Source organism: Hemicordylus capensis, chromosome 1, assembly GCF_027244095.1.
Source record: "Hemicordylus capensis ecotype Gifberg chromosome 1, rHemCap1.1.pri, whole genome shotgun sequence".
NCBI lineage: Eukaryota > Metazoa > Chordata > Lepidosauria > Squamata > Cordylidae > Hemicordylus > Hemicordylus capensis.
In genome coordinates, this window is record NC_069657.1 from 132,005,120 (window position 1) to 132,021,904 (window position 16,785).

Below are 16,785 nucleotides of genomic sequence, written 5' to 3' on the forward strand. Positions count from 1 at the left end.
AGTAACTAGCCCTATCCACACCCAGCACAGTACCTCCAGTGACTGCTGCTGGGGTCTAACTCATGTTTCTTTTTTAGACTGTGAGCCCTTTGGGGACAGGGACCCATCTTATTTATTTATTATTTCTCTGTGTAAACTGCCCTGAGCCATTTTTGGAAGGGTGGTATAGACATTGAATAAATAAATAAATAAATAAATAAATAAGCCATAAAAGATGTGGAACATAGGAAACTGCCATATACTGAGTCAGACCATTGGTCTATCTAGCTCAGTATTGTCTTCACAGACTGGCAGTGGCTTCTCCAAGGTTGCAGGCAGGAATCTCTCTCAGCCCTATCTTGGAGAAGCCAGGGAGGGAACTTGAAACCTTCTGCTCTTCCCAGAGCGGCTTCATCCCCTGAGGGGAATATCTTGCAGTGCTCACACATCAAGTCTCCCATTCAGATGCAACCAGGGCAGACCCTGCTTAGCTATGGGGACGAGTCATGCTTGCTACCACAAGACCAGCTCTCCTCTCACGTGGGCATGTTGTTTCCCAGAAACCACACACATGATTTTGCCTGTTTTCCCTTCCCCATCAAAACTACCCCTTACTCCACCCAAATAGCATGAAGCCAGCTGGAAACTTGTGCCAGCATCTCCACCATTGTCATTTCAAACCTTTGATGGAGGCTGGTGCTAATGAGTTGTAAGCTCAGTTCAGTTTGTGGTACAATCCCATCCTATCCCAGCATACATAACATTCACTGAAACTGCCTCTTTCCACCTTTTCCCCCTAGGTCAGAATCTGCTCCCAGCTTCTAAGCCTTGTGTCTCCATCTTGCAATATCTCAAGGAAAGGGTTTGTCATCCGTTGCCAACTTGACCTACAAGACTGTAGTGATCCAGGGCAAAGAAACTGTACTTGCGCTACCCTTTCAGAATACTCCAGACAATGTTCCATGTCTCATCAAGACGTGACTGATTGGCGAAGCAGTGACTTCTGCTGTAAGTTGCAAAGTTCCAGACCATTTTATGTGCTCAGCATAATTACAAATGACCAAACAATTGTAAATCTCAACTTAAATATTCTGAAACAAGCTTTTCTTACCTGGTGAATGTCATGTTGGAAAAGGGAAATCAGTGAGGACAAGGGAAGAATGTGCTCCTTCTCACTGGTGCTCCTTCTTTTTCCTCCTGTATCTATCCTTAGTTGTTTCTGCTGCTTTTTCATTACTTCCCACTTCTTTACTATACTTTTTTCCTTTCCATCTTTTCCCTTTCCACTCCATGTCTTGTTGGCTACATCAGTAGCCACTGGTGCTCAGTACCAAGGGATAGCTACCAAATTATTAATGTAAATCAGTAATGGCCAATTTTGAATTCTCTAGGCTTCTTTATTCTCCACAGTGGTCTGGGGCCCAGAAGTGCATATTGATGGGATGATGACCCATCCCATGTAGAAAAACTGTATAATAAAGTTGGCTGCCAGCTTGCAATAAGGATTCCCCAGTGATGGAGCACAAACACTCAGGGCCATGGATTTACATACAAACATGCATATTTACATATTGCTTGTACATTACATACAAAATCTCAAAGAAAGGTGTAATATTAACATGTGGACTATCTCTGTTTCCTATCATTTGAAAACATGTCCCTTTTACCTATGAGTGAAACTATGGACAAACATTTTAACATACCCTGACTAAAGTATGTAGTAAGCTTGCCATGGGTCAGAAAAATCATCTTAGAACCACATGATGACCATAACTGCCACTTGGGCACCCCTAGTTCAAATGAAGAGAGTGAGAGAACAATGAGACAAATATTTAAATATGCAGTTAATAGTGCCTTTCTCTATTTAAAATTGTGAATGATGTTCAGCCAGATCTGCATTCCCCCTGAAGGACCAAGTTCACAGTCTAGGGGTGCTCATTGATCCAACACTGTTGCTAGAGGTTCAAGTAGCCTCTGTGACTTAGAGCACCTTTTATCTGCTTTGGCTGATACACCAACTATGGCCATACCTGGATGGAGATAGCTTGGCCACAGTTACCCATGCTCTGGTTAAATCTCCCATTTAGATTACTGCAATGTGTTGTACAGGGGGCTGCCTTTGAAAATGGTCAGGAAACTGCCGTTGGTACAACATGGGGCTGCAAGATTATTAACTGGGGCTGGGAGTTTTGATCATAGCACACCAATTTTTCATCAGCTGCAATTTCCCGGGCAATTTCCGGGCCTAATTCAAAGTGCTGGTTTTAAACTTTAAAGCCCAGAAATGGCTTTGGACCAAGTTACCTGAGAGCGTGTCTTGCCCCATATATCCCAACTTGGTTCTTAAGATCTTCTTTGGAGGCCCTGCTTCGAGTGCCCCTGCCAAACAAGATGAGCCGGGTGGCTACTAGAGAGAGGGCCTTTTCAGTGCTGGCACCCCATTTATGGAATAGCCTCCCAAGTGAGGCTCACCTGGTGCCATCACCTTGTTCTTTTAGATACCAGGTGAAGACCTTTCTGTTCACTCACTTTTTAAAACTGATTTTAAAACTGATTTAAAAAAAAAAAGATTTTGTTTTCTATTCAATCAATCATCTTTATTGCAGTTCAAGACCAGCATAAGATAGAACAATAGAGCATGAATCATCATCAAATTATAAAACAGTAAAATCATATTACTTTAGAATTACTTCTCTAAAATTGTGAAGAATACTATAAAATATTACGCCTTAAAATAGATAAAAGAGCAATGCCAGAACAGTAAAATCTCTTAAGATTATAGTCATAATAGTAAAAGGATAAAACATGATGTATAAAGTGAAGTGGCTAAAATAAGATGTATATGTGGGATAGCTAACTGGGAGGACTGAGCAGACAGATAAAATAATCAGTAGTTAAAGCAATGGTAGTCAGAGCCCGACAGATCCTACATGCTGCCTCGCAGAACTTGGCTGTGTTACATGTGAAGGCCCGGTCTTTATCCGACAGCAACAACCAGGTGTGTCGGCTTGGCTTAGATGACCAGGGTATTTGAGGAGTAGCGGAAGTATAAGCTTGGAACGACTGCCTCGAAAGAAGGGGCAAGCGAGGAGTACATGCTCTATGGTTTCAACCTCCCCATTGTCACAAGGGCAAAGTCTATCCAGGACTGGAATCTTTCTGTGTGTTTTGTATTATATTTTGTATTGTTTGTATTGTTTTGTGTTTTATGTATTTTTCTTGGATGTTTTTTAACATTGTGCTGTGAGCTGCCCAGAGAACAATTTGTTATGGGGCAGGTAACAAATAACAGCAACAACAACAAATATTTATATACTGCTTTTCAACAAAAGTTTCCAAAGCAGTTTACAGAGAAATAAATAAACAAGATGGCTCCCTGTCCCCAAAGGGCTCACAATCTAAAAATAAAGTTGTTTATTTATTTATTTATTTATTTATTTATTTATTTATTTATTTATGATAACAATAACCAATAATAAATAAATAAATAAATAAATAAATAAATAAATAAATAAATAATCCAAATTTGAACTACTGCAAGGCAAACCATGGCCTATCTGCTGCTGTATGAGAGGATTTAGAGAATAATGATATGGAATGAGAACTTAAATCAGCAAGAACCATTATTATCTTCTAAGCGGACACATTAGTCATAGAAATGGTCCAAGAAATTCAAGGGAAAACTAGGCCTCGATGTTGGCTCCCAGATTCAGAAAAAAATCAAAGATAAAACATCTTTTCTACTGAAGCTTAAGCACTACCAGATTCCACAGATCCCCCTGATAAGTCACACTTCACATTATTGTACGATTTCTGATCTGTTCAAAGGCAGACAGTGTTTAAAGCACTCCCAACTCCTGCCACTATCTTTGCAGTTAGGGCTTTGCAGATGATAATTTCATTTTAATTCAGTTTTACTTTTAATTTTTATCTTAGTTTAATTTTATATTTAGATTTTTATTTAATTTTGTTTTAGTTTTCTATGGGAATAACAGGCCTTCTCCAGTCAGTTCTCTGATCCCCCACCCCACCCCGCTGCTTCTGTCTGCTCATTGTGTGTGTGTGTGTGTGTGAGAGAGAGAGAGAGAGAGAGAGAGAGAGAGAGAGAGAGAGATATTGTGCCCATACACTGCTGCCGCCTGTTTCAATATCCCTCAACTGCCACCTATCTGAAGAAAAGTGGCTGGTCATTGCGACCTCATGCTTCTAATGCCTAGGACATTTACACACAGCAGGCTTTACCGCGTGTTCACTGGGAGGCTTTACTGTGAGCCCAAAGTTGACCCAAAAAACTGACTCAAATAGTGGATTTTTTTACCCCGGATATAAATTGGGCTACATTCTGACATGCTGTGAAAAACCCAAATTGTGAACTGTGATACCTCGCAGGAACTTCAGGGTAAATCTGGCTGATATGTGAATGCACCCCATCCATTCCAGAGGAGATGTGAGTTAAAGGGCTTTAAAAACCCCATGAGAAAAACTTAATGTCTGAAGAAGAGAGGCTGGCCATTGTGACCTCATGCTGATTCTGCCAGTCTGAAGAAGAGAGGCAAGGATGTAGCTACAATTGGTTCAAAGAACCCACCCCCTGCCCCTGGCTCCATTGTGAAACACAAGGTAGAGACACCACCGCATCACCACTCAGTTCCACCCCTCCCTATTTTCATCATTATCTCCCTCAGGGGCCGCCAGTGAGGGGTGAACACAGGCCCCCTCTTCCCTAGCTATGCCCCTGAAGAGAGGTTAGTCATTGTGACCTCATGCTGATTCTACCTGCCTGAAGACTGATTGGCCCATGGACACTCACATTGCTGCTACTCATCTGAAGGAGAGATATCCCATGCTTGTGCCCATGCTTTGCTGACCATTTTCATAAGAATGGTACTTCAAGACCAACATAGTATCCCTCTATCGACTGTTGCTGGTGTCTACCTTGTGTTTCTTTTTAGACTGCAAGCCCTTTGAGGACAGGGAACCATCTCTCCTTACTATTCTCTTTCTCTGTAAACTGCTTTGGGAACATTCATTGAAAAGCAGTACATAAATAGTAACAGTAGGAGTGCTTTTTGCATTGTAGACCAGACAGATATTTCTTAATTCTTTTTCTTAGTTTCTATCCTTTCACATGCAAGTTTCACATCTTTTCAGGCAGGAAGATCACTGTCCACCTATATAAAAAAAAGCCCTGGTGAATCAGGCTCAAGGCCCACAATCTCTTTTGGATTTTACTACCCTAAATAGTTTAGTGTCATCTGCAAATTGGGCCACTTTGCTGCTTATTCCAACTTCTAGATTAGGAGAGGATAGCTGGTCTTGAGGTAGCAAGCATGACTTGTCCGCTTAACTAAGCAGGGTCTGCCCTGGTTGCATATGAATGGAAGACTTAATGTGTGAGCACTGTAAGATATTCCCCTCAGGGGATGGAGCCACTCTGGGAAGAGCAGAGTGTTCCAAGTTCCCTCCCTGGCATTCCAAGATTGGACTGAGAGAGATTCCTGCCTGCAACCTTGGAGGAGCCGCTGCCAGTCCGTGTAGACAATATTGAGCTAGATGGACCTATGGTCTCTCTGAGAGAGAGAGAGATGCATACCTGCCAACATGTCCCTATTTTTCCCATTCAAGTGAATGGAGAAATAGGGACATATTGGCAGATATGCAAATGCTGTGTACACTGAAAAACATTGTGTGTGCACAATAGGGGAAGGGCAATTTTTGTCAGTCTCCCCTTCCTTCTGCATTCCACTGTACCTCCTGAAAATATGTCCCTGACAACCCTCAGTACAGTAGCCTGCAGAGGATAAGGGAAATCAACAAAATCACTCCTCCATTGCGTGTATGAACGCTTCTTTGGCATTTGCCGTATTAGTCTGGTTGTTAGCCACACTTCTTCATACCTCGTATGGTCATGTTTAATATGCTGGGTGCCAATGCTCCAGCTTGCACATTTGTTCTAGACACTAGAATTCTGAATGTGGCTGCTATTCCTACCACCATTGCACAGAAATAATGCTCCTAGCTAAAGTTTTGATTTCCATCATAGCAATGAAATCTTTCTGTGGCAATGGATTCTACAGCAAAAATAAGGAAAGTGGTTTCCTTCTCAAAATCTGGCTGAAACGCTGACATTCAATTAAGACAATATACAGACTCATTGTCTTCTAAGCAGTCACGCTGACCACGTAGAAATCATAATTAGCTAGATCTTTGCCTCTAAACAAATGCTCAATTCCTAAAAATAACCATTATGCCCACAAAGAGCTCCTTCAGAACCCGTTACATAATGCTGTTCTATTAGCATATCTATTTCACTTGTTTAATGCCATCAGTCGCAAACTGCTAGTATAAGCTGTTTCACAGAAGTACCCTCCTGCATTTCCTTCTTTTTGTGTTTTTCAATTCATTGCTCCCCCAAATCTAATTTTTGCATCCCATAACCAGTTTATATTCCTGCCTTCTTTGGCATCCCCTATTTTATCATAGATTCTATTCATTCCTGTTTAAACATCAGCATTTCCTTGCTCTGCCTGCTCCTCCACTCTCAAACCCTGCTGTGCTTCTTTAGTATTCTTCCAGCCTTCGTGTACTGCAGCTTACCAAATCATGCATCTGAAGTCATGTTTCTCTGTCAACCACCCAAAGTACATTTTAATTGGTTCTTGCCAAGTCTCTCTGTGTTTCACACTTTTCCTAATCTGGCCTAGAACAAAGTTTCTTCCATTCGTTTGAAGAAAGTCTCTACCCATTTCTAGCATTTTTTCATTGACTTATATATTTGCTTTCTCTTGTCCTTCCGGATTGGAACTACTCCTACAGAACAGTAAGATTTTGTTAATAGACATTAGTGGGAATTAGTGTGGGTCTTTATATAAGTGCCTCAATGTTACTGGAAGCTTTTTCTTGTTATAGTAATTATTTACTGTACTTTGCTACATACTGGAATGTTTCTAGATGTGCCAAACAAGATGAAACTAGTTCATACTGGGCTATTTAGTTGTCAGTAAAACATAAACAATGAGATGAAATGTTGAACAGCTTTTTTGGTGGCCCCAAAAAGACAGTGTCTGACATCCAGGTTAGCACAATGCTAATGCAGCAGCATTGAGTTCTACACTATGGCTGCACTATCAGGCAAATGGGGCAATTGTCTACTTCCTCACCTTCCTTCTGAAGTCTATTGTGAATCACTAAAATGTGTCCCTGAGGGTCAAACCCCTCAGGGACATATTTTGCTGACACACAGTGGCTTCAAAGGGAGGGGGAGATCATATGAAATTGCCTTTTCCCCCACTTGCATGGCAGCACAGCCAGGGTAGTGAAGTGGTTAGTGTGTTGGACTAGAACTGGGGAGATCTGAGTTCAAATCTCCATTCAGCCCTGAAACTCACTGGCTAACTCTGGGCTAGTCACTTATCTCTCAGCCTAACTTACCTCACAGGATTGTTGTGAGGTAAGTTAGGCTGAGAGATAAGTGACTGGATAAACATAACCATGTACATCACTCTGGGCTCCTTGGAGGAAAAGTGGGATATAAATGAATAAATAAATACATTAAATAAACTCAGCACTGTTGCTCTAATGCAGTGCTAGTCTGGATGTTGGCCAGTATTGTTAAATATGATTGCCTAATGCTAAGAACCGCTGTTCCATGGCTCCTTGTGGAACTCAAGAGCTCTATTGCATATGTGAAGCTTTCATATGAGCAATGTTCTTTCCATGCCAGTGATATTTCTGCATTTACTTGACCAAGCACACAGAAAGGTGTCTCCAGCATTAAAGTGACTGGGAAATCCTTGTTCAAATAGAAGCAACAAAGTGTACACATCAAAGCATCCATGGAGCTCTGGATGATAGCATTTAATTATAGTTTTGTTTTGTTGAAAGCTGAAAGCATTTTTTTCCAGGTAGATTATCTTTTTAATTATACCCTGATTCTAAACATTTGTGCCAGGAATAACTGAATGCAACCCCATACGAGTTATATGATGCCAAGGTAAACCTAATTGTGACTTTGCTCTGCTACAGACAGTTATAGGAATGCCTATCCTAAATATTTAATTACTGTTGCAGCAAGCACTAGTAGCAGATCATTAGTTCTGCATGTTGATCATTCTATAGTACTACCACTATCTGGGCTAGACGATATTAGGAAAGCTGCAATTGTAAGCACAGAGCATAATTACTAAGAAGTAAGTCCCCTTGAATTCAGTGTGCTATACATCTTCCAAGAAAATATACCAGAAGTGGCCAACCTGAGGCTCTCCAGCTGTTTTGGCTGGGAATTATGGGAGGTGCAGTCCAACAACAGCTGAAGAACCTCATGCCCACCCCTGAAATATGCTTTCAGGGCCCAAACCAAAGAAATGCAAAAAAAGGAGGCTCTGCGCATGCAGCATGACCTGGGTTTAATCTTTTTCTCAACAGTAGTGTCCTAAATGGCTTTACATAGGAACATAGGAAGCTGCCATATACTGAGTCAGACCACAGGTCCATCTAGCTCAATATTGTCTACCCAGACTGGCAGTGGCTTCTCCAAGGTTGAAGGCAGGAATCTCTCTCAGCCCTATCTTGGAGATGCTGCCAGGGAGGGAACTTGGAACTTTTTCCTCTTCCCAGAGCAGCTCCATCTCCTGAGGGGAATATCTTACAGTGCTCATTTCTAGTCTTCCTTTCATATGCAACCAGGGCAGACCCTGCTTAGCTAAGGGGAGAAGTCATGCTTGCTACCACAAGACCAGCTCTCCTTTAAATTAAAGAGAGATTGCAATTCAGATCAGGAAAGCTTCTGTTGGGAAAAGGTAAACAGAAGTCTTGTTGCACGTACACAAACCCTTGCATACATTTAAAAGATTGAAGCCCAAGTCTCTGTACAACATGAAAGGATTTAGTAGTTGTACCTTTTTAAAAAAATTGGAAGTGAAAAAATGAAGGCTACAGTATTGTAGTATAAGGCAACTGAAGAAGCTATTTTTAAAAGTTTGATAACTAATGTTCTTGTGTTGTCGAGTGTTAACTAGTACCAGATCAAAATTACCTTTAGTTCATGTGCATCTATCTAATAACTTTGGGAATAGATGTGGAGAATCTGGACTTTGTATGTACACCTAAGTCAATGCCTTAGCTCATTATTCCTTCTCTGTTAGTGCTTTCTCCTTATTTATTGGACTATGAGACTTCCAACCTGTGAAAACATATGCATGCTCAGAGCTGGTCTTGTGGTAGCAAGCATGAATTGTCCCCTTTGCTAAGCAGGGTCCACCCTGGTTTGTATTTGAATGGGTGATGACATGTGTGAGCATCACGGAGTATTCCCCTTAGTGGATGGGGCCACTTTAGGAAGAGCGTATGAATGCTTGCATGAAGAAGGTGCCAAGTTTCCTCCCTGGGATCTCCAGATAGGGCTAAGAGAGACTCCTGTCTGCAACCTTGGAGAATCCGCTGCCATTCTGTGTAGACAATACTGAGCTAGATGAACCAGTGGTCTGACCAATAGTTTGTCAGTATAAGGCAACTTCCTATGTTCATGTGTATCTCTTGCACAATACAAATTCACATGTTATCTCTTGCATATGTAGTCCGGAAACTGCAGTTGGTTCAGAATGCAGCAGCCAGGTTGGTCTCTGGGTCATCTAGCAGAGACCATATTACTCCTGTGTTGAAATAACTACCCTGACTGCCGATATGTTTCTGGGCAAAATACAAGGTGCTGGTTATTACCTATAAAGCCCTAAACAGTTTAGGCCCTGAATGTTTAAGAGAACGTCTTCTTCACCATGAGCCCCACTGCCTGTTAAGGTCATCTGGAGAGGTTCGTCTGTGGGTGCCCCCATCTGGCGGCTACTCAGGAATGGGCCTTCTCCGTTGCAGCCCCTGAACTTTGGAATGCACTCCCTGTTGAGATAAGAGCCTCCCCATCTCTGGCAACTTTTAAAAAGGCACTGAAGACAAATTTATTCACCCTGACTTTTAATTAGATTTATGATTCTAAAAAAATAATAATAAATACTGGGTTTTAATTGTTTTTTAAAAATTTAATGTTTTAAATGATTTTAATTGTTAAGTGATTTGATGTTTTAAATGATTTTAATTGCAAACCACCCAGAAATGCAAGTTTTGGGTGGTATAGAAATGTAATAAATAAATAAATAAATAATATACAAATTGCTCCATACTGTATGTCCATTGAAGAAAAGGGACCTCAATAGCGGTGTTCCCTGTAGCAGGATTCTCAGATATTGTTGACTACAACTCCCATAACCCCCATCTTAAAAAGCCTGTAATAGCCAACAACATCTGGGGACCCCTGTTATAGGGAACACTGTTCTATAGTCACATCTCTATAAGTGAATCTTATGGCTGGAAGTAATCACTATAATTAAGTGGATGTTGAAATATTAATTGCCATCTTCTAACATGCAGTCTCTGATAAATGTTAATAGAACAATGAACTGGGAGGGTATCCAAAGTGATAAGGTTAATACTTGAATGAGTAGAAAAGTAGTACAGGTCAATATGTGTAAAGCTATTTGATGGACACAATTGATACGTCAAAGGTAAGTAATCTCAAGAGTATACCATACTTCCAGTGTTTTACTTTGTCCAAATAAAACAGCAAATTTCTCTGCAATTTTGTGTGCTGCAGCTCTAGGAAGATGTCCAGCTAACCAAATCTACAAAGAGTGTGGTTCTCCCTGTCTAAAAACATGTTCCAATCCAGAATACAGCTGCTCCAGCTATTGTACATATGGTTGCTTCTGCCCAGAAGGTAAATAAATATCATATATTATCACCTTGCCAACAAGATGAGATGCATGATTCTGTTCCACTTGTCAAGGATAGGATATCACTTTACCTACATCAACACAAGCCACTATTTGTGCTTCTAAATGTAAGCCAGTCTCTTAGAGTGAGGGCAATAGGAATATTATTCATTCATTCATTCATTCATTCATTCATTCATTCATTCATTTGATATATTTGCCCCAACGCAAGTCTCTGGGCAGTTTACAACAAAACTATACAAATAAATTAAAAAGTTAAAACATTACAATAATTTAAAATTTCAAACAATGTTAAAACTATTAAAACAAACAACGGACGCATGGCTCTGTTTTTGAAAGACTTCAGCCAGTGCTGGGTTCCCAGCCTGGCCGGGAATGTGTCTGCTGCTTTTGCAAGCAGGGAGAGGCTCTCCCGGCCATGCTGCAAATGCGGCACTGGCCTAAATTTACTTGCAAATGGGGTACAAGGCCCCATTTGCTAACATGACCACGCCCCCTGTGTCTTACATCAGACAGAAGGGGAATGCCTGGGGCACCAGGTGTGGGTCCTGAGCGGCTTGGTTTTTGAACCCTTCTGTGCAATGGTGGCTCCACCCCTGATGACATCTGTTTTTATTGTTGTAAAAATTGGCACTCAAATATGGGACTTGTTTCGTACAAGGGCATATAAACAAAGTGCCCCACCCTTGAATTTATTTCAGAATAATATATATAAAGAACAGTTCCTAAGTCTCATGATCTGTGCATTTGGGAGCAATTAAAATGCTTGCCTTTTATTTGCTTTTCTCTGCTTTCTCATCTTCACAGGTACTGTTTTGGATGACATTTCAAGAAACCGAACATGTGTTCCTCTTGAACAGTGTCCATGCACATTGAATGGGAAAAAATATGCCCCTGGGGATGTCATGAAAGCAACATGCAGAACCTGGTGAGTAGTGGGAATATTTAAATTAAAGAAGGATGGGAAGTAAATGGTTATCAAGATGATTATAACATCTGGCACCAAATTCCTGATAGTCTTAATTAATTTCCTGATAGTCTTCATTACAAATGTTAATCCTGCTAATATGTCTAAGTCTCTTACTTTATATGAGGTGAGGTTCAGTTTGTTTATGAAGGTGCTGTTTGATGAACCATTGCTTGCGAGCATGAAAAGTCTGCAACTGTTTATCCATTGGCAACTATTTTTTCTCCGTTGATAATCAACTAACATTATCTCAAGTTTTCAGGAAAAGTAATTTAAGAACTTTAAATGCCAAACAATCAGAAATAGGGATGTGCACGAATCACATTTCAAGACATGATTTGGAACACATCCTCAGCTCCTTTAAAAAAGAAGGGAGCAGGTGCATACCTGGTCCTCTGTCTCTTGCTGCCACTTCCCAAATTGGCGGCACTCCTCCCAGCTATCTTCATGTGCTGCCGAGACTCTTCTCCCGCTGCCTCCGCACAACGCCAGCACGCACATGGCCTCCATACACGAGATCCATGCACATCCCTAGTCAAGCATGCCTATTTATCAGATAAACACATTGGCTGTGTTTTGAATATGTACATCAAAGGGGTTTTGAATTTTGGGCTTGAAGATTCCACTCCAGCTGGAGACACAGATGTTCCAGTGTGAGCTGACAGGCTGCCTGGAATAGTGAGAAACCATGAAGAAAAACAGATGACCTTGAGATTATTGAAGAGGCAGCAGTGAATGATACAGGCTCTAATCTGAAAACCTGAGAAGATTGGGACAAACAATATTTTAGGACAAACAATGCCTTTTCAGAAATTTCAGAAAACATCCTTCCAGATGTTCAGTAAAATAGAATAATGATATGGCAAAGCACCTATAATCCCATGAGATAGACAGATTTATACACACACAACCATGAATGATATTTATTTTCAGTGGGCTGCACTCAGACTAATGTTGCCTTCTCATTAAAACATTTCACACATTCAACAATTTTTCTAATCCCCTTTTTCTCTCAGTGCTCCCGATATCCTCTGAAAATATTTCTTTAAGAGCTAAGGGACCTTCAGGACCTACACTATGGGCAGCAAGAAGGAGGAGAGGATTGAAAAACATTGTCCATACAAAATATTTGAATGTGAGGGCAGCATTATTCTGGATGATGCCCATTGTCTTTAGAAGTCTACTTTGATTTTTCAAGCTTAAAGTTAATTGATTTCAAAATAATGTAGCACAAAGTGAGGAAGAGAAACATATTGACCTAAGGGAATCAACATATAAAGTACTTAGCTGCTTTGCTCATTAAGTGCTGATTTGTACTTTTTCCCCAACCAGTACATGTACAATGGGGCAGTGGAGCTGCACAGAACTACCATGCCCAGGCAGATGTTCCTTAGAGGGTGGTTCTTTTGTCACCACTTTCGATTCTAGGCCATACCGCTTCCATGGAGTTTGCACCTACATTCTTATGAAGGTATTTTATGTATAGTATAGCCCAGCAGTCTCCGGCTGATAAAAGTTCCCTTGATTTTTCCCTTTGCTAAAAACCCTCCACTGGCCAGCATTTCTCCTAAATCCTTTGGACATAGGACTGAAAATGCTAGGTATGTGGAGTCCTGTCAGTCTGACAAACATGTAGGACCAACATGCCCTTTGATAGGAGTTGCTAGAAGGAGTTCTGACATGACAGCAGAGAGTCTCCAACAGATCAGAACGATTAGAAACCCTTCTGCTATTGTACCAGAATTTCATAGATATCCAACAGGTCTGTAAGACCAGATCTATCCTGCCCTGCCCCCTTCTGCCCTGCCCGTTCCTCCTCCCCCTCCTTTAGTTAGGGCCTGGGCACGGGCAGGAGATAGGCTGCATTTTAAATTTTAAAATGGGCCCCTCGCTGATACACACATACACACTTCACAGTACATAGTCACGTGACTTGCCTCATGTGACTTACCTCTGGGGGGCCCCTTGAGGCATGGGGCCCCCCAGGCAGCCGCCTCCCCTTGCCTAATAGTAGTTACGCCCCTGCTGCAGAGAGGAGGGGGAGCTGGCTGTGTGGGCTTCCTTCTTGACTGAAGGACAGCCCACACAGCCAGTCATGCCAGAGCAGAGGGAGGCGTTTCCTACCTCAACTCCGGTTCCAGGGGGATGCAGCCTGAGGTTCCACATTCGGATGTACCAAAGGCCAGTACGCCAGTAGCACCGGGAGCGGAGGAGGGGGCAAGAGGAGCCTTTAAAAATTAATTAACAGGTTCTTGCCAATTTTAGGACAGCACCTGCAAGCTGCCTCAAGCAGCGGCACTCCGCCCAGGATCCCATGCGGGGTAGTGGCACCCCACCTGGCATCCCTGTGTGGAGTTTCTGCACACACGCAGAGGCCAGGGTTATGCTGCTGCCCTGCAGGGATGCCAGGCAGGGTGCCGACTCCCCACACAGGATCTCAGGTAGAGCTCCATTGCTTGAGGCAGCTTGCAGGTGCTGCCCTAACTTTGGTAAGCAACTGTTAATTTATTATTTTAAGCACCTCTCGCCGCCTCCCCGGTGCTGCCCTCACCGGCCGCTACTGCCGCAGGCTGCGTGGAACCTCAGGTTGCGGCGACGAAACTCACTACAACCCGAGTGTTCATATGGGAGTTCCAAATTGGAACCCTTGGTTTTGCCAAACCCTAAGTGCACGTATTCACATCTAATGTCCGGGGAACTGCTGGCACATTCAACTGTGGTTCCATGTTACATGCAGATCCAGCATATTTGTTTTTTCCCTTCCCCATCCCACAAACTGTGTTGCTTTTCTTTCGTTCTAGAGTCCAATGTTACCAAACAATGGAACGCTGATGGCTGTCTATGAAAGGTCTGGTTACTCCAGCTCAGAGACAGCCCTGGCAGCCATCATTTATGTCTCAGCAAATGTAAGTGTTCATTTGTGTAGAAGTGCAGAAACATTGTGGACAGCATGCTATGAAAGTGACAGAACAGACACTGTCCATTTCAGAGTTAGGTGCACTTAAGAAGACCCATTGATTTCAGCTGAATTTATGTGTGGGCAAGGAGAGAGATGTATCTGGATGTGCTAATCAAAATGACAATTCTCCATTTAGCATTCTGTGTTCTCTTTTCCACACAGGAGAAAATTGTGATTTCCAAAAATGAAGTTTTAACTGATGAGGGTGAACTTAAATGGTTGCCTTATAAGTCAGGTAAGATAAGAAGGGAGAATACAGAACATGCACTGACTAAAGCAGTGCTTTTCATTCTAAGACCGAGGGGCCGGTGGTGGCCCCATCAACCCTAAGTGTGGCTCCCTGACTTCTTTACTGGGCCCGAGTGAATCTTCGACCAAAGTTGAATATGCTACACAATCCCCCTGGCACCTTGTAGAGATGACCATTCTCGCCATGCAGTGCTGTACTTTGTCCAGCGCTGGGGGGCTCCTTTAAGAGAAATTGAGCCCTTTTGAACCCCTGTACCATCTTTGAGGGTGTGCCCAGAGTGCTGGGCAGTGTAGCCCTTCCCAGCACCTTCCCCATAGAGCTCTTGAGAGAGGGCTCCATCTCTCTTAAAGAGCTATCCCAGCATTGAGAAAAGCACAGCACTGTGAGAAATAACTTTCACATTGAAGTTTTTTTTGCCAAAGTGACCCCCGCTTGAAAAAATAGCCCAGATCACTGGACTAAACAGACAATCCTGTCAACACTGCATCATTGTAATACATTTTATATGATTATCAATTTTAGAATAGGTTGTTGCTCAACCTTTGTATTCAGTTTTCATCTGGGTACAAATTTAAATAGATAAACAGCAATCCATCCTATCAGAGTAGCAAAGCTTGATATCTATGTAGTGCTACTATTCAAGTGCAAAATTATCTGCACAGAGGAAATAAAAATATAAATATGTACATATATTTCATAATGCAAATAGATAAACCACTATCAACATTTTTCAATTATCTATTTCCTTTTAGGTGGCATTACCATCTTCAGACAGTCATCTACTCATGTTCAAATGTACACAACCTTTGGATTGGAAGTGCTAATTCAAACTCAGCCAGTGTTTCAAGTTTATATTAAAGCTGGTCTTCAATTCAAAGGCTATACACGGGGTAAAGAATCCAGCTTCTATTGATATTTGACTTCAGTGACTGAAGGTTGGGAGACTTTATCAAAGAATATTCATAAATAGGAAGCCATTTCTCCCAGGCTTCTTTTTCTCTCCACTTTAAATATGGCAGATCCATATTTGTCCAGACTTCCTATATAGATTTTCCTTTGAACTTGGATAGATATCATCTGTTGTTAATACTCTACAGTGTGCTAGATGCACGTGTGAACTAATTTGTCTCAGTTCAGCAAGGGAAATGCACATGTGGATGACAGCTTCCACACTTCAAATCCTTCCTTGAATCAGGAATTGCCACACGTTGCAGATTCACATCCAGAAGCAAGTCATCAAATGGGATTGCTATCCATCCTGCACAGTGTGAGTGGGGTTGTGAATGTACAACCCCATTCGCTGTCTTGGACCACTTGCTGTGTGCATATGACTGTCTCTTAGAATCAGACATTTTGTCCAAAGTACTTGGTTGAAGCAGGAGCATGTTTTCTATACCATGCAAGCACCTCCCTATCATTATGTAGGCTGCCACACAAACTAAGTTTCGGGGTAGATTCTGGTTGTAATAAACTCAGTTCTGGAACAAGTCTAGAATCTGTTCCAAATCTGATCTAGAAATAGCATACATAATGATGTAGCATGTCCTGGGGGCCTCCTAAACCCATGTTGGGTCTCACATTACATGTTCCACAGATGGTCACAGGTTATGTCATCTCATTGATCCTGTGGGGCACCAAAGGCCTTCGGCCATGAACAGCACAAGCTAACCAGACCTAGGAACATCTCCAAACTGTGGCAAGTTTCTCCACACAGGTCCAGAGGCCTTTGGTGCTGCACAAGGCCAAATACATCATTGACCTACTATACACTGGAGCAGAGGCGTATCTAAGGAAAATAGCACCTAGGGCAAGCACTGAAATTGCGCCCCCTGTCCAAACATCTGACACC

At 42.0% G+C, this 16,785-nt stretch overlaps 1 protein-coding gene across 1 annotated transcript in view; it reads left to right on the top strand.

The window, feature by feature from the left end:
• The window catches only part of MUC6 (mucin 6, oligomeric mucus/gel-forming), a 59,268-nt gene that overhangs the window by 18,630 nt on the left and 23,853 nt on the right, over window positions 1-16,785 (top strand). The window contains exons 9-15 of the mRNA XM_053248355.1: window positions 780-987; window positions 10,622-10,744; window positions 11,568-11,688; window positions 13,060-13,198; window positions 14,529-14,633; window positions 14,849-14,921; window positions 15,689-15,826. Coding sequence (XP_053104330.1) covers window positions 780-987; window positions 10,622-10,744; window positions 11,568-11,688; window positions 13,060-13,198; window positions 14,529-14,633; window positions 14,849-14,921; window positions 15,689-15,826 — 907 coding nt within the window. The remainder of the gene's footprint in view (window positions 1-779; window positions 988-10,621; window positions 10,745-11,567; window positions 11,689-13,059; window positions 13,199-14,528; window positions 14,634-14,848; window positions 14,922-15,688; window positions 15,827-16,785) is intronic.